Genomic DNA, 26,014 nt, shown 5'->3' with positions numbered 1-26,014 from the left:
GGTAGGAAAGCACCGATTCGTGACTTACCTTCCAGACAAGAGGGCCTGTATATCTGGCCACCCGCAGCGGCGACTGCGGAGGTTTGTGGTCCAGAGCACGGGGAAAAATGGAGGGTAAACTTTGTGCATTGCACCACAGTGATGAATGCTGTGGTGGATGCTTTTGTGTTAAATTCTTATTCTGTATTGTGTGTTCTTTTTTATCGTACCGCTGCTGGCAAGTTCATTTCACTGCGCTTCATTGTGTATGTGACGAATAAATCTGACTATTGACTGCACTCGCTGGAGTTTAGAAAAATGAGAGGGGACCTCATTTAAACGTACAGAATAGTGAAAGGCTTGGATAGAGTGAATGTGGAGAGGATGTTTCCACTAGTGGGGGAGTCTAGGACTAGAGGTTATAGCCTCAGAATTAAAAGATGTTCTTTTTGATAGGAGATGATGAGACATTTCTTTAGTTAGAGGGTGGTGAATCTGTGGAATTCTTTGCCACAGAGGCCGTCAGTGGATATATTTAAGGCAGATAGATTCTTGATTAGTACAGGTGTCAGAAGTTATGGGGGGGGGGGGGAAGGCAGGTAAATAGGGGTAGGAGGGAGAGATAGATTAGGCATAATCAAATAGCGGAGTAGACTTGATGGACCGGATGGCCTAATTCTCCTCCTATCACTTATGATCTTATGAAAACAAGAGAGGGTGCTGTTGCTTTATGTCCGGTATTCCATATCACTTAAAATACATTGTGATATAAATACAAACAGGCTAATATAGCTTGAAAAAAATAATTCAGTATTAATGCTTTCACTTATCTCTCGTCTTTATTTGCACCGGATAATTGCTTTTTTGTCAAGTGCTTTGATATCTATTTTGATCCTCTGTTTCCAGAAGTATTTTTTTTATTCATAACATTTGCTGTCGGACTTTCTTAAAATCTGTTTTTCAGACATATCGCTTTACCTTTGTACTGAAATTTTATTTATTTGACTTAAAAATACAATGTTTACAAAATTCTACTTTCAGAACCAGTTACAGTAAGTATGGAATACATCACCTGTTTAACACATACAAATAGAGAGTTAATTTCTGTCCTGAAAACTCCTGACTCATCAGAATCAGCTTATCACAATAAGGGTTGGAAACTGAGCTTCTTAGAAAATGGATTAATTAGCTCTTATTTCCTGAGTGCAAATTGGACAACTTGGCAGATACGATACGATAAAACTTTATTCATCCCTGGAGGGAAATTGGTCTGCCAACAGAAAAACTTGAAATTAAAAGTGACAACAAAAAGAAAAAGCCAAGCAACTATTGTCTGGTTGCCATGTGCCCAGCGCCTTCACCAGAACAAATGAACACACGACTTTTCCCCTGGGCAGAGTTTCCCCTAAGCTGTTTCGGATCCGGATTCTAAGCTGCTCCTTGTTCTCCCACCGTCCCTCACGTTGGTCCTCCCCACACCGGATCCCCATTGTCTTCCCCTCCCCCCTCACGCTCATCGACCATTGTCACCAAGGCCCCCATTGCCGTCGAGGCTCCACCACTGCCGTGGCTTCTGCTGCCGTTGAGTCTCGCGCTGCCACCGCCAGGGCTCCCAACGTCACCTCCGCTGAAGAAATTGGACAACTTGGATTAAATGTCCAAATTGGACAACTTGGCAGATTAACCAGTATTAGTTTGAGGCCATTGAGAAATTGTGCTGGGGATTTCCAGGTGCTATTTGTGTTTAGTGCATAAAATAGCTTAGCATTTTCTTCAATTTTTGGCTGCTGACACACTCATTGAGTGGGTGCCTCAGTCATGACCCTGTTGGCAGCAAGGTATCGCTGAAGTCATTAACATGGAAATAACTGCCCATCCAGTGTGGATGGAGAACCTCAGACTTTGCCAAAATCTTAACCATGTAGTGAGATACCGCTCCCAGATTCTTCGAAAGCACCATGTATCCTCTCTGGACATCTTTGATTAAAACTCACAGGTTCTGTTTTTTTACCGAGATACCATCGCTGAAATATTTGAAAAGCTACTGGAGGACTTTTAGTTAAGTTCTCATGTCTAGTCTCATGTCAAGGTCACGTTGACATTCAAATTACTGGCTGGCGGATCTTGCCAAGTGGTTACAGCAGACCTCTGCAAAGTCTCACTTTGTTTATTACTGCTACAGGGAAGTCATCCAGGCACTATTGTGAGGGGTAAGCAGCTGATATCTTGGGCACTGAAATCTGCCAGCTTTGCAGGCTGATCAAAAGTACAGCCAGCTGCCGTAACTACACTCATGTATTCAAAAGCGCTCCTAATAATAACTCATGCTTTTCTTCAATAAGAAACATTATCACGTTTTCAGGTCGTTGTGGAGCATAAGAATTTCTCAATAGTCTGCGCCACATGAAGGCATGGTGCTTTTTGCCTCAGAGATTGCCGCGCCAGATATTTTCAGCAATTAGCGCTGTATATTGCGATGCGTCCTGTATCATGTGCTAATCTTCACTTCTCTGACTCCACACAATTCACAGTACCACCACAGAAGCAGAGTGTTGCCACGGTGGGAGCCATGCAAGTTTTGGAATTGTGGAAAATACCATGGGACTTCTAAAAAACAAAATTCCCATGTCTGTAGCAGTCCTGAAATGCAAGCCCTGCAGAGACTTCATCGTTGTATGTTGTATCATGTATAATAAAAGCCCATCGAGTTATTGGCTCAGGGACAAGATGAAAATGAGATTTTTTGTACCCTAAGAGCCTCCCCTCCTATATGGGTAGAGGAGGGAGGTATTTTTTCCAACAAAAAACAAAGTGTTACAGGAACTCAGAGGGCCAGGCAGCATTTGTGGAGGGAATGAACAGTGGACATTTTGAGTTGGGACCCTTCTCCTGTCTGAAGTCTGAAGACCCTCCACAGATGCTGACCCATTGAGTTCTCCAGTAGTTTGTTTTTTTTTGCTTAATATTCCAGCATCAACATTTTCGCATGTCTCCATAGAAACCCTTTCGCAAAAAGCTTGGTACATTACAGCCCACACTGCAGACATGCCCTTTTCAGTGAAACTAGGAGCACTACCTCACCTCTTAGGTAAGAAATCTTTTGAGAGGGGTGGGAGGGGAAGGGAGCTGAGGTGTAACTTTTAAGTCCTCCACAACTTGCAGTGATTTTGTTGTAGCAACACTCTGCTACTATGGTAGGGCTCTAAATCATGAGGACCCACAGAAGCAGGGATTAGTATGCCCTTCGGGACCCATTCCTTTCTGGTTCTACTTCCGATCACAACCATCTGTGGATCTTATTTTTTTGATTTTCACCATTCTCAGCATATTGTTGGAAGTTGCACTCGAATTAGCTCAATCAAATTTCAGGGCACAAGCCACCCTAACGTGCTTACCGTTGTCCAATGCTTTTTGGCAGAGGATTTGCTTTTGGAATAGTGCTACATATACTCCAGGTTTCACAAACTGCAAACGGTTGAAATAAATTTCTAGTTGCACTTTTCTTAAACTTTACTCCAGCAGATTCCTAATATAATGTTGGAGGCAAAACCAGCAGGTGAGAGGAATTAACCAATTTTTGAGAAAAGGTGTAGCCTGCCGGGATGGGGCCCTTCCCAGACAATACTCTGAAAACCCTAGTGTTATTGGTATGAGAACTGCACACCTTACTTTGTAGGGGAAGATCACCCAAACTTAACGGCAAGTCAGTGTCTAACATGCACCTAACAATCAGTCCCAAGTGAATTAGGGGTCAGTCACTGATATGCATTGGTGACAACAATGCTGCCACAACCGCAAGGATGCACACAGGGTGAAAAGATTTGCAGTCACCCTTAGTTTTTTTTTTTACGTCTCCAGTCTATGAATGGCTAGCAATAAAGTTTCTGGGGTCAAGTGGTGCAGAACTGAAATGGCTAAACGAGAATTGATAATACTGACGTGGATAGTACTAATGTTGGAAGTATAAAAATAACATTATTGGAATAGTGTTACATATACTCCAGGTTTCACAAACTGCAAAAGGACAATAAAGGAATCTAATCTAATCTAATCTAAAAAATAATTGTGTCTAATGATTCTATACAACTAAAAGTTGCCAATTTTTTTGTACCTCAACATCTTTCATGTTGATTGCCATAATTGTCATCAGTTCCACACTGGGTCATGTGTCATGCAAGAGTCCTATGCAGCTATTTTACTTGCATTGAGGACTATATAATACAAGATTTATACCATGAAAAAATCTCCATATGACAAAACAGAATTGCATCTCAAATCTATTAGAAGCTTTAAAAATGTAATTGCTATCTTAAAAGCACAATTTAACTATTCTTTTTGCAAATATCTTTTGATTTGAGCTCAAAAGTCACAAACACCTTGGAATAAACTGTCACAGAGGCATTGCTAATCTGCTGTTGAATCGTCAATGGCCTTGCGTCGTCAGGTGTTACTTGTTCAGAAGCAACACCTTCTGTCTCGTTGGTTTCTTCTTCCCGGATGATCAAAGGTCTGCCCAGCGATTGTCCAAGCAAGCGGCACACGTCAATAGCTTTACGTCGGGAATTTGCAACAGCTCGAAGACATGCCTGCCGTCTGTATAACAAAAAGTTCTAATGTAATTTTATTCAACGTATTTTTAAAATAAATTATAATGAAATCAAAGATTTTGGATTTTAACTTGGTGGAATTGAGGCAGAGTGTTTATTAAATCATAAGGGGATATTAACCTAATTATTTTCTGTCCTGATCTGGCTGATTGACTTTTTGAATTGCAGAGGCTAAGGAAGCTAGCGAGGTCCTCTTCAAACATGCAGGTCAAGCTCCGATGATATAATCATGACATTGTAATCAAAGGCCTGAGTTAGGGTGCTGTGGTGACCCCCTGTGGCAAGGCAAAACTGCCAGAGCCAGCAGCCAGTTAAAATAAGCCAGGTAAGGAAAGGTGGTCATTGTTTTTAAAACAAACAGGAAACCTAGGTTTCATCCTTCTCCCCTTGTGAGATCCTGGTGCATCAAACTTATTCTCGGGATTGTTCCAAATAGAACAGCCTGTGCAGGATATATAAATAGGACATGCTAAATTCTATTTGCCTGCTTTGGTCTTCAGTGAACTAAACCCACACTGTGAGAATTAAGGCTTAACAATACATTTCAATGAAAGTCTCAGACTCATAGAGCATGGACACAGGCCTTTCAGCCCAACACATCCATGCCCATCTAAACTAGTCCAATTTGGCCCATATCCTTCTAAACCTATCCATGTTCCTGTCCAAGTGTATTTTAAATGCTGTTGTAGTACCTGCCTCAACTGCCTCCTATGGCAGCTTGTTCCATATACCCATTCATTCCAGAGTGAAAAAGTTGCATGACCCTCAGGTTCATATTAAATTTAGGTCACCTCACCTGAAACTCCTAAATCCAGTTGGATTACTTCACACGTTTATAATACCAATAGAAAGGATAGTATAGATATTATAGTCATTTAAAAAAAGTTAGATTCAGCTTTTAAGTGTTGATATAATAGATGTTAAGAGAGTAGAGTAGAACATGTTAAGCGAATCAAATATTTTCATTTGAACATTGATGATAGGAACTATAAAAGAATTTCCACCATAGAAACATATTGGGCCAGTTTTTCCAGTCAGCAGTGTACTCGGGTTGGATCTTCTGCTATTTGCTGTACAAAGTCAAGCTCCATCCACAGTGCCAAATGTCCTGCACAGCTGCAAGGTCTCCTGGGCAGCAATCCCATCACTTGGGACTCCCAGTAAGCCTTGTGCATATAAATAATGGACAAAAAAACTCACTCTGGCATTTCAAGCTATTAAAACAGTGACTTCTTTTGAAAGTTTCTGACATTCAGAAGCATTCAGACATTCCAAAACTAATAAAGATATTCTATTACCAAAAATTGAAACAAAAGTAATTGAAACATTTAACTAAACCAATTTAAGATAGAAATTAAACCATGCCCTGATCCCTTGCAGCTGCTCCCCTCCATTCAAATGAATAGAAATGCTGTCAAATTGAAGGATGGACTCAAGAGGAAATGTCATGATGCATTTGGGAAATGCTGATGAGCTGCTGCCTGCAGCTTCAGAATTTCAGCATTCACACTGATGTCAACGCTGAACCTGAAGGTGATCATTTTCCAATGTTCTATAGATTCTGGTTCAATTCCTGTGGATTGGAGGGTAGCTAATGTTATCCCACTTTTCAAGAAAGGAGGGAGAGAGAAAGCAGGGAATTATAGTCCAGTTAGCTTGACATCGGTACTGGGGAAGATGCTGGAGTCGATTATCAAAGATGTAATGGCGGCGCATTTGGATAGCAGTAACAAGATCGGTCCAAGTCAACATGGATTTACGAAGGGGAAAACATGCTTGACAAATCTTGTGGAATTTTTTGAGGATGTAGCAAGTAAAATGGACAAGGGGAGAGCCAGTGGATGTAGTGTACCTGGACTTTCAGAAAGCCGTTGATAAGGTCCCACACAGGTGATTAGTGGGCAAAATTAGAGCACATGGTATTGGGGGTAGGGTATTGACATGGATAGAAAATTGGTTAGCAGACAGGAAACAAAGAGAAGAGATTAACGGGTCCCTTTCAGAATGGCAGGCAGTGACTAGTGGGGTACCGCAAGGCTCGGTGCAGGGACCGCAGCTATTTACAATATACGTTAATGATTTAGATGAAGGAATTAAAAGTAACATTAACAAATTTGCAGATGACACAAAGCTGGGTGGCAGTGTGAACTGTGAAGAGGATGCTATGAGGATACAGAGTGAAGGACAGGTTGGGTGAGTGGGAAGATGCATGGCAGATGCAGTATAATGTGGATAAATGTGAGATTATCCACTTTGGAGGCAAGAACAGGAAGGCAGATTATTATCTGAATGGTGTCAGGTTGGGAAAAGGGGATGTACAACAGGATCTGGGGGTCCTTGTTCATCAGTCAATGAAAGTAAGCATGCAGGTACAGCAGGCAGTGAAGAAAGCTAACGCATGTTGGCCTTCATACAAGAGGAGTTCAGTATAGGAGCAAAGAGGTCCTTCTGCAGTTGTACAGGGCCCTGGTGAGACCACACCTGGAGTATTGTGTGCAGTTTTGGTCTCCTAATTTGAGGAAGGACATTCTTGCTATAGAGGGAGTGCAGCGTATCCTCTTCCCCTTCTTCCCCTCCCCCCCCCCCCCCTCCTGGCCACCAACTCCCCTCTCGGCACAGACAACTTCCGCATCCATAAAATCACTACTAAAGACATCAGTGATACAAAATAACATTAATTCTCTTGGAATTTATGCGGAAAATTGTAAATAAAAAAACTTTATCATCTCTCATTTCTCGACGTATACGCCCAGATGATGCATCTGTGTGGATTTGTTCAAGTTTTAACTAATGGCAATGGGTCAATTCCAGGAATTTCAGTTCTTCTAAATATTGAACATGTGAAAAATCAAAAGAGAAGGAAAAAAGTTTTAGGAATCCAATTAAGCAATCTAAAATATTTTTGTTGAGCCAACTTGTTAACTCATTAACATGTTCTGATTCTGCCCAATATTCACGCTTACCTTATGTTTTCCACAGCTTCGCTTGTGTGGAAGTATTGAGGTGAACCAATAATGACTGAACTGTCTAATTTTTCTACCAACAGGTTGCACAAATCTTCCATCTTGGCAAAATCACTGAATATAACAGAGATCTAGGAAAGGGCAGAGACAAACGATTTTTTAAATGCAAAACTAATATCAAATTCTCTTGCTTAATGATAATATATGAAGGACATAATCTTTTTTGAACTTTAACTGACTGACCAATTGATTAATCATTGATGCTATTTTCTGTAACAGAAGTAGTACTTTTCCACTTTTCTCCAATGGAAGATCACAATAAGAAATAATCGTGTTCTTCCAAGGATCAACAAGATGCCGTATGTGTTTAAAGTAGATGGGATAGAACCATACAGCACAGAAACAGGCCTTTCAGCTCAAAGTCTGTCGCTAACGTGATACCAAATTAAACTAGTCCCCTTTACCTGCACATGATCCTTATCCCCCCTTGATCAATACCACTTCCATATCTGCTTCCACACCACCACACCTGATAACACAATAGGCATCTGTCATTCATTGTGTAAATAACTTGCCCGGCACATCTCATTTAAATCTCCGACCCCCCCCCTCTCACCTAGAAGCTATGCTCTCTAGTGTTCAACATTTCTATCCTGGGAAAGAAAGTTCTATGATCTCCTCTTGGTTGGTGTTTTTTGCCCGAACTATTGAGTAATGTTCCCGCCTAGTCCATCACAGGTACTGACCTCCCCAACATTGAAGATATCTATCAGGAGGCACTGCCTCAAAAAGGTTGCCAATATCATCAACAATGCACATCAGTTTGGCCATGTTCTCATTTTCATAAGTTCACAAGTCATAGAAGTAGGCCATTCGGCCCATCAAGTCCACTCCACCATTTAATCATGGCTGATCTAACTTTCCCTCTCAACCCCATTCTCCTGTCTTCTCCCTGTAACACACCCGTACTAATCAATGCAGAGTGCACAATGTTCGGCACACACATTGTGGGCAGAGGGCCTCTGGTGGATTGTTCCTTGTTCCACTGTTCATTGTGTTCCATTACAATTGAAATGAGGAATCTATGCTCTTGCCTTGATGTTTGGATAAGTCATAAGAAACAGGAGCAGGGCTTGGAGATGGTTGATCTCTGACCTCTGTACTATTTTCCTGAACAAACTCCAATTCCTTTCATGTCCTGAATAACTCAAAATCTATTGATCTTTGCATTGAACTTTTTAAACAACCAAAATTTCAAATGTTCAAAAATATCTTCTCATCTCTATCCAGAGTGGGTGATGCCTTATGTTAAGCTTGTGATTCTAGTTCTAGACACAATAACCCCCCCCCCCCCACCCTCTACTCAGTCATGACCTGCAAGATTGTGTGTGTTCTAAAGAGATCACCCAAACTAAAGACTGTAGGAGCTGAGAGTGCAAATGTCTCCTTTATATGACAAATTCACCATCCCAGACTGCCACCTTCTCTATCACAAGTACAACTTCCTCAAATAGGGAGACCAAACATGGAGATAATGATCTAGATGTGGATTCACAAGGGCTCTACATAATTGAAGTGAGATGTCTTCTGCTCTAAATCTTCTACAAGAAAGGTCAATTTTCCATTTAGAGTCATCGAGCTCCTAACATCGGGAAGGTGGTACAGGAGGCTGAATACCATGACCATCAAGTTCAAGAATAGTTTTTCCCAACAACCACTACACAACACTATTGCTTGAACTGTTATTATGTTGGTAACTGAAATGACTTGCAGTTGAATGACGGTAAAAAAGGTTTACCCAAATCAATTACCTTGCCAAGAGCAGTGATAACCTGCATCTTTTTACAAATTTATGAAAGTTAAAAATAAATGATACCTCTGCTTCCATCTGATAGCCATTTTCAATTCGGCGAAAATCCTTTGTCACTGTAATATTCTCCTCCTACAATAAAATAAAATAATTTGAAAACAAACTGAAGTAGTGTAGGTGGGAATGTAGAACTGTACTCACAATAAAATCTTTGCCCAACTGTATGGATGCTTTACCTTATGAGCAACTAACTATTGAGCCTCCACCTCCCAAGTTATTTCTCACTGGTCAACAGAAGACATTTATTTCAATTGAGCACGAATAGGATTCAGTGGGTCAAATACATCCCACAATTGTTCCAGACAGTGGAAGTGAGCTGTTACATTATTTGGACACAAAATATTGGATTTTCCTCATCTGTGCATTTTTGGAATCACATAAAATATGTGTATCCCAAATCCGAACCCAACATGAATATGCCTGTAGATTTTTCTTGGGCTAGTGCAAGGACAAGGTCAGGAATTGTCCTGTCAAGAACTCAGCTGGATTGAATCAAAGCCAACATTGGTCTACATAGGTACATATACTATGAGGATCGCATTCAGTTTCAAAAGAAAATTCTAGAATTCTAGAAGTATGATCTTCTCTTAAGAGCATAAAAACATTCAACAAAATATTAATCTGTATGGCCTTTGCTCACTAATCGATTCTCTGCAAGTCAATGAGATGAAATGTTATTATGTAATGAAACTGGCCCAAGATATTTAACAATGTTCTATTAGATTTTGTAGTGCAATATTTCTGCTCTAAGACAATAGTTGTCTTCTTAAGAAGATCGTGTCAGAAAATTATTTGTGTCAATGGGGAAAAGGTGATTAGGGGATAGAGAATTTCTGACTCAATAACAAAGTATTCCACTCCCCACGGGTTTACAAAATAAAACATATTTTTAATAGCTATATGGTTATTTTTGTTACAGTAAAACACAGTCTGCATGCAACATTGTTTAATGGAGTATCATTCCATACGTGTCAATGGAAGTGATTGCTTTTCAATTTCAATGACTAACTGCGATAAAATTGACAAACCATGTTTTCAGGTGCTGATGTTGATTTTGGGGAGGCAAGAGAGAAACATTTTTCCCCCTCAAATTTATTTTTACTTGTCAGCTTTTTCTTCTGCTTGTCAATTTCCAAAGTAATTTTTAAATTATTTCCCAATCAAAATTGAGTAATAAACAATTTATTCTACAATATACAAATAATGCTTCCCAATTCATCAATGGTGTTATATCCAATTTGCGTAAAGGAAACAGGCATCAATAGCAAATTTATCTGTAAAAGTCAATTTACCTTTCATATTGCCATCAAGATGTTACATTTTGTATTACCCACAGATAATGGTTCATTCAGCAAAATTCTGTTTCTGTCAGATTGCTTCAATGTGACAAGTCACACATATCAAAATTTCAAATGAAGCAACCTGAATAAATGTTGCACACTTGTCATTTATTTGATAACCTTTTCACATAGATGAATAACTCATGTGAGACCTTGATGCCTTTTATGCCAGGAAATAGGATTTAATCTCCACTTTTTATTATTGTTTACCTGTACTTGAAGACAAGGCTCCTCTGAATCTCCCTTACGTTCCCAAATGAAAAAGTAGTTTAATGTTTTTTTTTAAACAAATTATTCATTACCTCTCACAATGCACTAATCTTGGTTTAGGCACTGTTCATTATATTTTTCTTATTCTCACCAATTCCATATGTTAATTGTTACTGATACAGTTTTGCTATTAGTTGTGGACTGCTCATATCAAAAATGTCAGACAGTTGTAGTACCATTAAGTTCCAGTTGATGGCACTGATGAGGTGTTAGAAATTACAGCAAGCCACCAATGGACTGGCCTTCCAAATTTGCCACTCAACTATGCAGATAGTCCACATTATGATAACTATATTTTTAGAATCTGCTCTAAATATTTATTCAGAATAGGCAATCACTATTGTAAACAATTTAAATGGAAATCTTATCCTGTGAAACACCTTAGAGTATATACTACTCTAAAGGGACTAATTAACAGTGACAAATTTGGTTCAGTTGACTGCATTCTCGTCATTGTGGATATGCCCAGCAGTGATTTAAACACCAAAAAGTAGAACTGACACTACCAATAGCAAGAGAATGCTTTATATCCAGGAATGCAGGTATTAAGGATGATTTTCATCCCAGTGAACCACTTTTCCTCCCTCTCCCCTCATGCAAAAAATATTTGAGCTTGAAAGCATGAGCCACCAAGTTCAGCAACAGCTTCTCTACTGTTATCAGACCACTTCCCATTAGCTAGGATGTAGACCCAACCTTCCAACCTACCTCATACAGACTTTGCACATTTTTTAAATCTACACTTTCTTTGTAACTATAATGCTATATGATGCTGTAACATTATATTCTGCACCCTAGTATTTTTCTCTTTGCACTACATATTAGTACTTGCATATGACTTGATCGTACTCATTATACTATGATTTGACTGGACAGCTCACAAACAAATCTTTTCACTGTACATTGGTAAATGTGGCAATAATAAACCAATGCCAAAGCTGTTGTTTTAAATTAAGAGATTTTAAAGCAGAGAAGTGTGTCATCTTGTGTAGGAAGGAACTGCAGATGCTGGTTTACACCGAAGATAGACACAAAATAGGTGACAGAGGTTATGGGGAGAAGGCAGGAGAATGGGGTTAGGAAGGAAAGATAGATCAGCCATGAAATAATGGCGGAGTAGACTTGATCGGCTGAATTCTACTCCTATCACTTATGATCTTATGAAAATGCTGGAGAAACTCAGCGGGACAGGCAGCATCTCTGGATAGAAGGAATGGGTGACGTTTTGGGTTGAGACCCTTCTTCAAACTGCCGGCGCCAGCCTGAAGAAGGGTCTTGACCCGAAACATCACCCATTCCTATCCAGAGAAGTGTGTCATCTTTTTGGGTAGATATTTGATGGATTCTACATAAGCAAGGGATTTTCCAGCTACTGGTTTAGACAGGAATGTGGAGTTTCAAAATTAGCATTAGATCGGTGATGATTTTATTGAGCAACCGAGTAGGCCGGAGGAGCTGAGTGGCATACTTGGCAAAAGATCATAAAATATCCTACTGTCAGGTTGAAGATGACCAGTGGAGCTCATGATGATGGTATCCAAACCAATATCCATTACACAATCAGTATCTCGGTACTAGAATATTTGGTCATTAATTATTATACACTGGAGCTGACTGATTGCATACAATGTGCTATATTTACTTAGACACAAAAAGCTGGAGTAACTCAGAGAAACAGGCAGCATCTCTGGAGAGAAGGAATGGGTGACGTTTCGGTTCGAGCCATAATCGTCAGATGAGTCCTACATTTTGATTGGGTCTTTATCAATGCAAGTCACTTTTGTACATAAATATGTCATATCAAAAGGCAACAAAATACATTCCAGATGTTTGATGCCATCATTTACTGCAAATACAATTAATACAAAGTAAAACTCTCAAATATCTTCCCAGTGTAGCAATAGTACCCACAACAACTAAACATCTGGGAGATATCAGTGGTAACAATAACTACCAAAAAGAGGAAATATATCTTTGAATTGAAGCAGGTTTACTGCATTGTTAACCATCAGTTCATTATTAGGTCACTTTAAGCAGGTGGGTATTAACAATATGTTGCTAATGATGCCAGAAATCATCACTGACATATTATACATCTCTGCAAGTGTGACTAATGACGTGACACAGTCAGAGCTAATTCAAACCAACAACTTCAGAATGCAAATCCATGAGTTTCTGAAACACAATTATTTACAACAGGACAGAACCATTAGCAATTAAACACTTGCATTTAATTAACACCTTTCCCAAATTCAGAATTTCCCACACAACTACAAAGTTAATTATTTGACCTTGTAGTCGTAGGTACATGGGGCAATTCATGGACAAGGGTCCTGCAATCTCCTAATGACTTTGGTAGAGGGATAAATATAGAGGACGCCAATGAAAATCATCTTACTGCTTTTTAGAAATAGTGTCCAGTTTTCCCTACTTCTTGCTTCATATCTGACACTTTCACTACCTTCCTTACTTCTCCATAACTATCTGCTCACCTTCAAGACCCTGCAAAAAAAGATGCTGCTGGAACTTAGCAAGTCAGGCAGCATCTTGAGAGGCCAATGGACGATGATGTTTTGGATCTGGTTTAGATTAGATATACTGCCTGGAAAAAGTCCCTCAGGCCCACCACGTTCACACCGACCACCCGTTCACACTAGTTCTATGTTATCGCACTTTTTCATCTGCTCCCTCCATACTTGGGGTAATTTACAGAAGCCAATTAACTTACAAACCGACACATCTTTGAGATGCGAGAGATAACCGGAGCACTCGGAGGAAACCCATGCTATCATAGGGAGAACAAACAAGCTCCACACAGTCGGCACCCAAGGTCTAGATTGAATCCAAGCCTCTGGCAGCAGCTCTATTAGCTGCATCATTATGCCACCACTAGTCTTTTCTTCAAACATCATCTGTCTATTTCCCACCGTTAAAATGCAGGTTTGTATCGCTTGTCGGAGAGGGATTTCCTCGGGCTGCTAGTCGATGAAGAAAAATCGATCGGACTTCCGTTCCCGGTTTAAAAAATAAATAAATAAATCGCTGGACAATTTAATAGTTGGATTAAAGTAAAATGCAACTTCGAACACCCTCAATGCCTTCAACGTGACGGATCGTAATAACAGGACAAAACAAAGGGCGAGTCGTTTATTTCACATATAATCTTGCTTCTTGGGGTGGCTTTAGACTAATTTTACGACGCGAATATGTTATTTAGTCCCCAAACGATTCGGCCATGTCTTTGCCTGCCGATTTGTGGTTAAAATTCACGGCAACGGCAACGTTCCAATCGATCGCATTCCAGAAACACCCACTCGCAAGATTATTAAAATTCTCTTTTTTTTGGACAATCATGTCATAAGAGCATCTAAATCGTCTATATTTTGTGTAATTGTCTATCCATAATCAATATTGTTATACTAAATATCCACAACAGTTTTAGTCACATGTAATGTGCAAAAAATAATAATTTTGATTATATTGAGAGTGGATGTTTCTAGATTAATTTATGGGAATTAAACATTAAATTCCTTCCATTTGGCATATGTTCATGACACTGAGATTTTAAAATCATGTTAATAATAATAATTATAATAATAAATACTTTATTGATCCCCTCAGGGAAATTCAGATGTCCAGAAGCTCCCAACCAACAAACCCACAGATTCAAAACAAACGCAGACAGAAAATACATAGAATACAATGTGGACACTACCTGAGAGCAATAAATACTTAAAAAGACCAATAATTAACAGTTAAAAATTAATAATTGCAAAATGCATCCCCCTACAGCCTAGCGGTCCGAATTATAAAATCTAATGGCTGCAGGGGTGAAGGATTGTTATATTGTGAATTCGTGTGTGAATGGGATTAGTTTGTTATTTGGATACTTAGGCTATTAAAAAAAATATGATATGCCAATGTACTAGCTAGCAATCCAAATGCCCAGCAAAAGAGACTGATTTAGACAGCATTTGCAGAGATTATCCGAATGTGGACTACTCCAAATGTGATGATCTACAGGACATTCTTAATGGGAAAGTAGTGGGAAGAAAGGCATGTCATGCGTGGTTTGAAGAGCAAAAACTTGTAGTTTACAATGCCACAATTGAAAAGTTGAGGAAAAACAGAGTACAGTGTTGCTTATTGGTTACAATCTGAGGAATATGATGATGCTATGATTATGATATGCCAATGTACTAGCTAGCAACTGATCTTCTCCATAAAGACTTGGTCTATTGCTAGAAATTGTAATTTATTTACCTATCTGTTACGGACTTACAGCATATAATACAATAATATTAAAGTTCTGATCTTGAGAATATCACATATTTGAATTTTCAAGGCAGTCTGGGGGTGTTATAGAATTTTTCGAGGATGTAACTAGTAGCGTGGATAGGGGAGAACCAGTGGATGTGGTGTATCTGGACTTCCAGGAGGCTTTCGACAAGGTCCCACATAAGAGATTAGTATACAAACTTAAAGCACACGGCATTGAGGGTTCAGTATTGATGTGGATAGAGAACTGGCTGGCAAACAGGAAGCAAAGAGTAGGAGTAAACGGGTCCTTTTCACAATGGCAGGCAGTGACTAGTGGGGTACCGCAAGGCTCAGTGCTGGGACCCCAGCTATTTACAATATATATTAATGATCTGGATGAGGGAATTGAAGGCAATAGCTGGGGGGCAGTGTTAGCTGTAAGGAGGATGCTAGGAGACTGCAAGGTGACTTGGATAGGCTGGGTGAGTGGGCAAATGTTTGGCAGATGCAGTATAATGTGGATAAATGTGGAAAACAGGAAAGCAGACTATTATCTAAATGGTGGCCGACTAGGAAAAGGGGAGATGCAGCGAGACCTGGGTGTCATGGTACACCAGTCATTGAAAGTAGGCATGCAGGTGCAGCAGGCAGTGAAGAAAGCGAATGGTATGTTAGCTTTCATAGCAAAAGGATTTGAGTATAGGAGCAGGGAGGTTCTACTGCAGTTGTACAGGGTCTTGGTGAGACCACACCTGGAGTATTGCGTACAGTTTGGGTCTCCAAATCTGAGGAAGGACATTATTGCCATAGAGGGAGTGCAGAGAAGGTTCACCAGACTGATTCCTGGGATGTCAGGACTGTCTTATGAAGAAAGACTGGATAGACTTGGTTTATACTCTCTAGAATTTAGGAGATTGAGAGGGGATCTTATAGAAACTTATAAAATTCTTAAGGGGTTGGACAGGCTAGATGCAGGAAGATTGCTCCCGATGTTGGGGAAGTCCAGGACAAGGGGTCACAGCTTAAGGATAAGGGGGAAATCCTTTAAAACCGAGATGAGAAGAACTTTTTTCACACAGAGAGTGGTGAATCTCTGGAACTCTCTGTCAGAGGGTAGTTGAGGCCAGTTCATTGGCTATATTTAAGAGGGAGTTAGATGTGGCCCTTGTGGCTAAAGGGATCAGAGGGTATGGAGAGAAGGCAGGTACGGGATACTGAGTTGAATGATCAGCCATGATCATATTGAATGGCGGTGCAGGCTCGAAGGGCCGAATGGCCTACTCCTGCACCTAATTTCTATGTTTCTATGTTTATTACTATTTCCGTCACAATGGTCAATTTTGTAATTAGCTCCAATTAGATAACTAACTAATGATATGCTGTAATTTCAGGTCATCCAAGTAAGACGTTTCATATTTGTTTCAGAATGCTTCAATCCTTAATAACTGAAAATTTCATTCAGTTCTCTTAATTTTTAAGGATGTTGTGGGCTTTTGACTGTCCTCGATCACAGCTTTTGTGTTAAGTCAATGGAAAAGCAATAGGGAACAAGATGCTAATTTCCGAGCATGAAAATGGATTTTGTGGGCTTTTTATGGAACCATAACTTTTTTAATACTGAAGATATGAAAGCGAATTAGGTATCTGATGGGATAAATTGCAGACTTGACTTTTAACATCTCAACATTTTGTAACATTGCTACATAGTCAGGATTGAACCGGGGTCTCTGGCGCTGTAAGGCAGCAATTCTACCGCCTTTCACCTCCTCTCCTCACACCTGGACACCGTGGCCCCTCACACTCTGCACGATGTAGTCGAGCCGCCGGATCACGCTGCTCTTGGCCTGCACGGCCGCCTCCTTCCTGCTGCCGACCAGCACGCAAACCCGGGCACGGTCGGGCAGCGCCGTCACTTCGGCCGTGGCGCTGACCTGCACCTCCCGCTCGCCTGCCGTCCCCACCATCACCGCCCCCGCCGCCAGCGGAGACTTGGCGCCGCGACGCTCGGCCCAGCACCATCTGGCCTTCTCGTGGGCCGCATCGGGCTGCGGCAGGGACGCCAAGACCTGGGCCGGAGAAATCTCCATGGTTACCGGCCGCGCCCCCGGGGCCAGTTATCCCCAAGATGGCCGCCGCCGCCGCGCTGCCATGGCAACCGCCGCCTCTGCCATGGCAACCGCCGCCTCTGCCATGGCAACCGCCGCCTCTGGGGGAGGGGCGGCACGGCACTGCGCAGGCGCCGGGGCGATTGTGGCGCAACTGCGATGCGACCCGATGAGTGAAGGAGCAAGTGCTGCAAAGAGGCAGTGGGTCAGGCGACACGTGTGGGTCAGGCAGCACCTATAGTGGGTCAGGCAGCACCTATAGTAAGCAGCACCTGTAGAGGGTCACCTGTAGTGCACTTGTGGGCGACATGGCAGTCGGCAAGAACAAGCAGCTGAGCAAAGGCATCAAGAGGGGAGCCAAGAATAAGGTTGTGGACCCCTTCGCCAAGAAGGACTGGTACGATGTCAAGGCTCCAACAATGTTTAACATTAGGACTCTGGGTAAAACTTTGGTTAGAAGAACTCAGGGAACTAAAATTGCCTCAGAAGGCTTGAAAGGCCGTATATTTGAGGTGGGTCTTGCTGACTCACAGAATGAAGAAGTGGCCTGTCGCAAATTTAAGCTGATCGTCGAGTATGTTCAGGGCAAGAACTGCCTGACCAACTTTCACGGGATGAACTTAACACGTGATAAGATGTGCTCGATGGTCAGAAAATGGCAGAACATGATTGAAGCTCACGTTGATGTCAAAACCACAGATGGGTACCTCCTGCGCCTTGTTTGTGTTGGTTTTACTAAGAAGCGTAACAACCTGATTCGCAAAAACTCCCTTGCTCAGCAACAGCAGGTTCGTACAATCCGCAAGAAGATGGTGGAAATCATAACTCGCGAAGTTCAAACCAACAATCTCAAGGAGATAGTCAATAAATTGATCCCAGACAGCATTGGCAAGGATATTGAGAAAGCTTGCCAATCCATTTATCCGCTCCATGATGTGTATGTCCGGAAGGTCAAAATGTTGAAGAAGCCCAAATTTGAATTGGGCAAATTGATGGAGCTGCATGAAGAAGGAGGAAGCAGCACAAGCAAAACATCAGAAGAGACTGGTGCTATAGATGATCGAGCAGATGGATATGAACCTCCTGTCCAAGAAAATGTCTGAACATGTATAATAAAGCATCTCTTCTAAAAAAAATGTATGAAGCTCCAATAACGATAAGCCGTTTAACTTCATATAGTCTTTTATTATTTATTGGAGTTGGAAACCAAGTGAAAAGCCTCCTTACATTTCAGCGTCGTGAACAAATCTTTTCGACCGCGCCCTATACACTAAGCACGCGCTAGCTAGGTTGCATTCCACATGAAGTTATTACGAAAACCCGACATGGATCAGGAACATAGTGCACCAGCAATATGGTGACTGATCTACAGGCAGTACCCGGGGAGAGGGTCAGGCAGCACCCGGGGAGAGGGTCAGGCAGCACCTCTAGGGTCAGGCAGCAACTGTAGTGGGTCAGGTGGCACCTGTGAAGAGGGTCAAGCAGTAACTAGTGGGTCAGGCAACACCTGTGGAGAGGGTCAGGTAGCACCTGTAGTGGGTCAGGCAGCATATGTGGAGAGGGTCAGGTAGTACCTGTAGAGAGGGTCAGGTAGCATCTGGAAAATCTCAATCGGTCAGGTAGTATTTATGGCATGCCTCGATGGGCCGGACAGCATCTGTGGAGGATGGCAGTGAATCATGCAGCATACGTGGAGGGTTGCAATGGGCCAGGCAGCTCCTGTTGAGAATCAGTGGGTCAGGCAGCATCTCTGGAGGGTTGTACTGTTCTTCAGACAGATTTGGAAGCTGCTGCCTGTACAGATGCTGTCTGACCCTCTGGGTATCTCCAGCACTCTGCCTTTGTTGCTCAAGTTCCCAGCATCTGCAGTCTCTTGTGTCAACTCAGTGAACCCAATGAAGAAGAAAGGAAGAGGCGGAGACGAGCTGAGGGAGAGCTTGGAAAGAAGGAGAAAGCAGGGACTGCCTGAAATTGGAGAAGTCAACGCTCATACCGCTCATACCCAAGCGAAATATGAGATGCTGCTCCTCCAATTTACGGTGGGCCTCACTCTGGCCATGGTGAGAGCCTCCTCTATAGTAGAAGAGGGGAACCCCCGTTCCCTGAAGAATGAGGACATCCCCAATGCCCTTCAGGGAACGGGCGTTCCCCTCTTCTACTATAGATGAGGCTCTCACCAGGGTCTCTTCTATACCCCGTAACTCTGCTCTCACTCCCCATCCCCCCCACTCGTAACAAGGGCAGAGTCCCCCTTGTCCTCACCTTCCACCCTACCAGCCGTCACAACAAATAATCCTCCAACATTTTCGCCACCTCCAACGCGATCCCACCACTGGCCACATCTTCCCATCTCCTCCCCTTTCGGCTTTCCGCAGAGACCGCTCCTTCTGTAACTCCCTGGTAAATTCGTCCCTTCCCACCCAAACCACCCCCTCTCCTGGCACTTTCCCTTGCAACCGTAGGAAATGCTACACTTGTCGCTTTACCTCCCCCCTGGACTCCATTCAAGAATCCAAGCAGTCTTTCCAGGTGCGGCAGAGGTTCACCTGCACCTCCTCCAATCTCATCTATTGCATCCGCTGCTCTAGATGTCACCTACTCTACATCGTTGAGACCAAGCGTAGGCTTGGCGATCGCTTCACCCAACACCTCCGCTCGGTTCGCAATAACCAACCTGATCTCTCGGTGGCTCAGCACTTTAACTCCCCCTCCCATTCCGAATCCGACCTTTCTGTCCTGGGCCTCCTCTATGGCCAGAGTAAGGCCCACCGTAAATTGGAGGAGCAGCACCTCATATTTCGCTTGGGTAGTTTACACCCCAGCGGTATGAACATTGACCTCCAATTTCAGGTAGTCCCTGCTTTCTCCTTCTTTCCCCTCCCCTTCCCAGCTCTCCCTCAGCCCACTGCCTCCGCCTCTTCCTTTCTTCCCGCCTGTGGCCTATTTCCATCGCTCCATAGATGCTGCCTCACCCGCTGAGTTTCTCCAGAATTTTTGTCTACCTTCGATTGTCCAGCATCTGCAGTTCCTTCTTAAACTTAATTTTTTATCATTCATCGTTATCATACACTTCTAATGGAGAATTCATGGTCGAAATGTTAATTTGCCTGGTTTATAAACAAATGCCAGATGGTATGCTAGGTGATTGTGGCATTATTGGATTTGTTGGTTTCCAATGCTTTCAGCACACTTGTATGTAACATTCTCCTAATTCCTGAAAGTACTGCTTAGATTGATTAATATTTTATTGATTGATTGATACTTTATCATCACATGTGACATGTCACAGTGAATTTTTTGTTTTGCATTGCATTGCATGTCTCTCGGTATGTCTTGTGTGGGGGATGGAGGGGGATAAAGGTGGGGAACCATTTTTCAGTCGCTTCCTCGACGGAGAGGTGACTTTTTCCATGTCGCTTCTCCACCTCCCCTCTAGCGGCCTAACAGCTTGGATTGGAGCGGCCTTTCCTGGAGTCGGGCCCTGAGCTTTAGCAGCGGGCGCAGCGTGGACTTTTCCATCGCGGAGCGGGGCGAGCCCTTGCCGGGGGTCGCCAGAAAGGAGTGCTCCGATCGCTGGCCTGGTGACTTTGACATCATGGGGCTGTGGTCTGCGGAGCTTCTTGCCGCGGGTGTGGCGTGGACTTACCATCCGGAGCCTGGGATCCCTTGCCGGGGATCGCTGCAGAAGAGCTCCGACCGCCGGCCTGTGGCCTATAACATCATGAAGCCGTGGTCTCCGGTAAGAAAGTGGCCAAGCTGCGGAGTGTGTTCGACCGTCCCGAAGTCAGAGTTTTGATCATCCCGATGAGAGGACCTGTACATCCGGTCGTTCGTAGCCCGACCACGGATGAACAAAGGATGAGGACTGACTGAACTTCGTTGCCTTCCGCCACAGTGAAGAGTGTTGTGGTGGATGTTTGTGTTGAATTCTATTGTGTATTGTATGTTCTTTTTTCAATTGCTGCATGGCAAATTCATTTCACTGCACCTTAGTTGGTGCATGTGACGAATAAATTTGCATCTTGTATCTATCTTGTATCATACATTTGGTATGCAAAGAGTTGCCACGTATATGGCCCAGACAAAGTTAAAATGTATTAATTATAGCTCCCAATGGTCTCTCTTTGTTCTCGGCAGCCCCCTTTGTTCTCGACGGTGTGTCCTCGATTGGCCCTTTTTACTGGAACTGCAACGCTTCAATGCTGTAAACTATATTTTGCACCACCTGATGGCTTGATTGTACTCGTGTATAATATGATGTGAACCTTTCACTGTATCTCAGAACACCACTATAAATTTTCTTTGTCTCCATGAATCTGCAATTAACTAACCTTTTCCTTCCATTTCCAGCAAATAGCAACATCAATCCAATACCATATATAGCTGGTATAGAATCAGAACCATAATTCACAGCATGAGGCCAGGAAGTCACAGGATGCTTGGATACTGCTGTTAGACTCCAAGTAGAGTCTAGCAATGGAAACAAGTGATATATGCACTGGCCTTTGTCACTCAGCACGTCCCAAACCTATAGCGAGCGGGTCCATGTGAACCTGGGACTTAACGGCAAGCAGCTGAATGCTAGTGGTTCCCTTTGAGACAATTGGCTACAGTGAGCATAATTCCAGTCTGATGTCAAAATATTCTTATACCAGCATCTGTTGACTTGATCAGGTCATGAGCTATCACTAATGTCAAGGAGTTACTGTGAAACTGCATCTGTTCCTTAAAAATAATTTACAGATGCTTGGTACTTATTTTCCAATGATTGTGTTGCTGAAGCACTGATCTTCCTGTCTGAGTCTAGCAACTGGTGACAAACTGGCGACATGGAGATTTTGTACCTTAATGTTTTCTTGCTGCTAAACCTGCCGATAAATCTTGATTTCATTCCAACTATTTCTAATTATAATTATGCAGTGTCTTGTTTACTGCAATGAATTCTAAACTTAAAACTTCTCTCATTCCAGGACAGAATTGATGCCTATAACCTTATTAAATAGATTGAATCAAATCAAATTGGAAAGTATAGCTTGGAAACGGGCCCACTGAGACCCTGTGAACTATCGATCACCTGTTCACCCTAGTTCTGTTATCCCACTCTCTCAATCATTCTCTACTTACTAGGGGAAATTTATAGATGCAATTAACATACAAACCTGCATGTCCTTGGGACGTGCAAGGAAACCAGAACACCCAGAGGAAACCCTCGCAGTTACGGGGAGAACATGCAAAATCCACACGGACTGCACCTGATGTCAGGATCAAACCCAGGTCTCTGGTGCTGTGAAGCAATCTACCAATGTCAGTTAAATTCGACAGCACTACTTTATGTTAAAACGTGATCAGAGGGATATATTCATATTATGAACTGGAGAAAAAAATTGAGTCCTAATGTCTGGAAAGGCTTTGATGCAGCCTTACATTTCAGTTAAGAAAATAGAATTATGATTTCTAGATCAGTTAGGACATGCAGAAGAAGGGTCTCAACCCGAAACGTCACCCATTCCTTCTCTCCCGCTGAGTTACTCCAGCTTTTTGTGTCTATCTTGAGTAATGAGATTACTCATTAACAAAGAAAGGACGATTACTTTTTGTAACTTTGTTGGTGCCTTTGTGGCGACTCTTGTGTACATTATATGCAAAAACAAAGTATTTCACTGTACCTAGTGACGTGACAATAAAGTATCGTCATCATTATCATCATCATCATCATCATCATCAGATCATAGTGAGTCATAAAGCATGGAAACAGGCCCTTCGGCCCAACTTGCCCACACCAACCAATATGTCCCATCTACACTAGTCCCACCTGCCTGTGTTTAGCCCATATCCCTTTAACCCTATCATATCCATGTACCTGTCTAAATGTTTCTTAAAACATGAACATTAGTAGTAATCTTGTTGACATTCAATGCACACCTCCCTGATTTAGCATACTTTGAATGGTAAAAAACATAATTTTGGGGAGATGTTGGATATCTATATGCAATCAGTTAGGCAATCGAGGTCTTCGGGGAGAGAAAGGGGATAGTGAACTTGAAATTTGGATCAACTATGATAGTATTGAATAGTGGGCCAGGCTACTGGGGTCAAATGTCCTATGCTTGTGGTGTTTTGTAAGGAAGTAGGTAACTATTAAAATGTCTTTCTGCTCATTGTATACCATCCTCAAGGATGGCTTGTGTGACCAAACGCAAGGTCCATTTCTTTAGGAGACGGGACCTTTAAATATGAAAACCAAGGCCTGTGATTCCCATAATCCATGCTCTCTTTCTCTTCTCCAATTCTTCCTATTCATGCCACCTACCTCACCCCCAGATACACAAATTTAGGGTGGCACGGTGGTGCAGCGGTAGAGTTGCTGCCTTACAGCACCAGAGACCCGGGTCTGACCATGACTACGGGTGCTGTCTATATGGAGTTTGTTCGTTTTGCCTGTGACTGCGTGGGTTTTCTCTGGATGTTCTGGTTTCCTCCCACACTTCAAAGACGTACAGGTTTGCAGGTTAATTGGTTTCTGTAAAATTGTCCCTGATGTGTAGGATAAAACTAGTGTATGCATGATCGCTGGTCGACATGGACTTGGTGGGCAGAAGGGCCTGTTTCTGCTCTGAATCTCTAAAGTCTAAACATAATATATTTACGATCTGGAGTTCCGTGGGGAAAAGTGGCCTGTGCCCAATATATCCAGTAAACAGAGCAGATGATATATCAAACTGCTATGTTTAAAATCATTTTCTAAAGTAGGAGTAAGAGTATTTTTGGAGGAGTATAGGAAAGGCATGAGTATTTTTGATTTTGTCCACTTGTTAGGAAACAATGTTAATTCTTAGTTCAGAAAGTGGCAGGATAATTTTGTATGGAAGCAACACATGGATTCATCCTCAGTAACTTTTTAACCTCAATTATTTATTATTCCTCGGTAACATGTTAACTTCAATTATTTTCTGTTGCTTTGTGCATGGCCAATTTGATGATGATGAATCATCAATTTGATGACGATTATTGTTTTTGAACTACATTTCCTCAGCTTAACCAGATCATGGCTACTTGCAGCATTCTGGACAACATTCAGTTTCATACATAAATGGGAAGTAACGCTTGTGCTACACCAATGCTTGATATAGACCCTCCCGTACAAAAGATTCTAATTATCTTTATCATTCAATGACATTATCATTGTCAAACCTACCATCAACATAGCACCACAGTCATACACCATGTAACCATGCCATTTGGCCCAACCCGTCCATGCCGACCAAGATGCCCCATCTCAGCTAGTTCCATCTGTCAACCTTTGGCCCATATCTCTCTAATCCTTTCCTATACTTGTACCTGTTCAAGTGTCTTTTAATTGCTGGGTATAGTACTTGCCTCAGCTACCTCCTCTGGCAGCTCGTTGCATATACCCAGCACCTGAGTGGAAAAGGTGCTCCTCAGGTTCATGTTGAATCTTGCCCCTTTCGCCTTAAATCTATGTCCTATGGTTTTTGATTCCACTACCCTAGGTGTAAGACTCTGTGCATTCATCTTATCTATTGTGCTCATAATTTTATACGCCTCTATAAGATCACCCCTCAATCTGTGCTCCAAGGAATAAAGGCCTAGCCTACCCATTCTCTCTTATTGGTCAGCCCCTCAAGTCCTGGTAACATCCTCGTAAATCCTCTCTGCAAACATTCTAGCTTCATCCTATGGATCGGAAGCTCAATTGGACCAATTGGTTAGGTTCTGTCGCTATAGCAGTAAATCAAGACTAGGTAACGTGTGACCAATGCCCCATATGTTTGCTGCACGATCAAGGATAAAGTAGACTGCTCGATTAGCATAACATGCATCATGATAAATGTTCAGTATATCCATCACTGCTACAGTGTGGCTGCAGTCTGTATTCTCTATCAACACTGCACAAATTCAAGAAGCTGACATCACTACCATCTCAAGGACTTCCAGGAAGTTCCAGTAAATATGTTGATAATAATCACACCTTGATTCCACTTACACTTCACGCTGCCTCTGCAAGGCTACCAGCATAATTAAGGGTGAGTCTCACCCCAGTCACTCCCTCTTCTCCCCTCTCCCATCAGGCAAGAGGTACAGAAATGTGAAAACACACACCTCCAGATATCGCTGTTCTAGGTGTCAGCTGCTCTACATCGGTAAGACCAAGCGTAGGCTTGGAGATCGGTTCGCCCAACACCTCCGCTTGGTTCGCACTAACCAACCTGATCTCCCAGTGGCCCAGCACTTCAACCCCCCCTCCCATTCTGAATTCGACCTTTATGTCCTGGGCCTCCTCCATGGCCAGAGGGCGTCCCACCGCAAATTGGAGAAGCAGCACCTCATATTTTGCTTGGGCAGATTACACCCCAGCGGTCTGAACATTGACCTCCAATTTCTGGTAGTCCTTGCTTTCTCCCTCCTTCCCCTCCCCTTCCCAGCTCTCCCACAGCCTCCTATCTCCGCATCTTCATTTCTTCTTCCCGCCCCCACCCACCTCCACATCAGTCTGAAGAAGAGTCTCGACCCGACAGGTCACCTATTCCTTCGCTCCATAGATGCTGCCTCACCCGCTGAGTTTCTCCAGGATTTTTGTCTACCTCCAGATTGAGGCAGA

At 42.5% G+C, this 26,014-nt stretch overlaps 2 protein-coding genes across 2 annotated transcripts; one reads left to right on the top strand and one right to left on the bottom strand.

The window, feature by feature from the left end:
* Positions 1 to 804: 804 nt before the first annotated feature.
* Positions 805 to 17,432, bottom strand: irak1bp1 (interleukin 1 receptor associated kinase 1 binding protein 1). Its single transcript, XM_033020796.1, has 4 exons — positions 17,068 to 17,432; positions 9,426 to 9,491; positions 7,550 to 7,680; positions 805 to 4,572 (listed from the first exon to the last, which is right to left on the bottom strand). Exons 1-4 carry the CDS (start codon positions 17,374 to 17,376, stop codon positions 4,302 to 4,304), a joined length of 777 nt encoding a protein of 258 aa, XP_032876687.1. The 5' UTR covers positions 17,377 to 17,432; the 3' UTR covers positions 805 to 4,301.
* A 136-nt stretch (positions 17,433 to 17,568) lies between these two features.
* On the top strand, positions 17,569 to 18,530 carry LOC116973100 (40S ribosomal protein S3a-like). The gene has a single exon (XM_033020795.1). It carries the CDS (start codon positions 17,703 to 17,705, stop codon positions 18,495 to 18,497), a length of 795 nt encoding a protein of 264 aa, XP_032876686.1. The 5' UTR covers positions 17,569 to 17,702; the 3' UTR covers positions 18,498 to 18,530.
* The last annotated feature ends 7,484 nt before the right edge of the window (positions 18,531 to 26,014 follow it).

Source organism: Amblyraja radiata, chromosome 5 (genome assembly GCF_010909765.2).
Source record: "Amblyraja radiata isolate CabotCenter1 chromosome 5, sAmbRad1.1.pri, whole genome shotgun sequence".
Lineage (NCBI taxonomy): Eukaryota > Metazoa > Chordata > Chondrichthyes > Rajiformes > Rajidae > Amblyraja > Amblyraja radiata.
Note: the sequence above shows the minus strand (reverse complement) of the source record. Positions and strands in the feature narration are given on the sequence as shown.

Excerpts from the sequence above, each read along its gene's own strand:
- LOC116973100 (XM_033020795.1), top strand. The coding sequence starts at position 17,703 with ATGGCAGTCGGCAAGAACAAGCAGCTGAGCAAAGGCATCAAGAGGGGA.
- irak1bp1 (XM_033020796.1), bottom strand. The coding sequence starts at position 17,376 with ATGGAGATTTCTCCGGCCCAGGTCTTGGCGTCCCTGCCGCAGCCCGAT. Across the intron at positions 9,492-17,067 it reads TGAGGGGCCACGGTGTCCAG|GAGGAGAATATTACAGTGAC; the intron begins GTGTGAGGAGAG and ends ATTTTATTGTAG. Across the intron at positions 7,681-9,425 it reads GCTATCAGATGGAAGCAGAG|ATCTCTGTTATATTCAGTGA; the intron begins GTATCATTTATT and ends GCCCTTTCCTAG.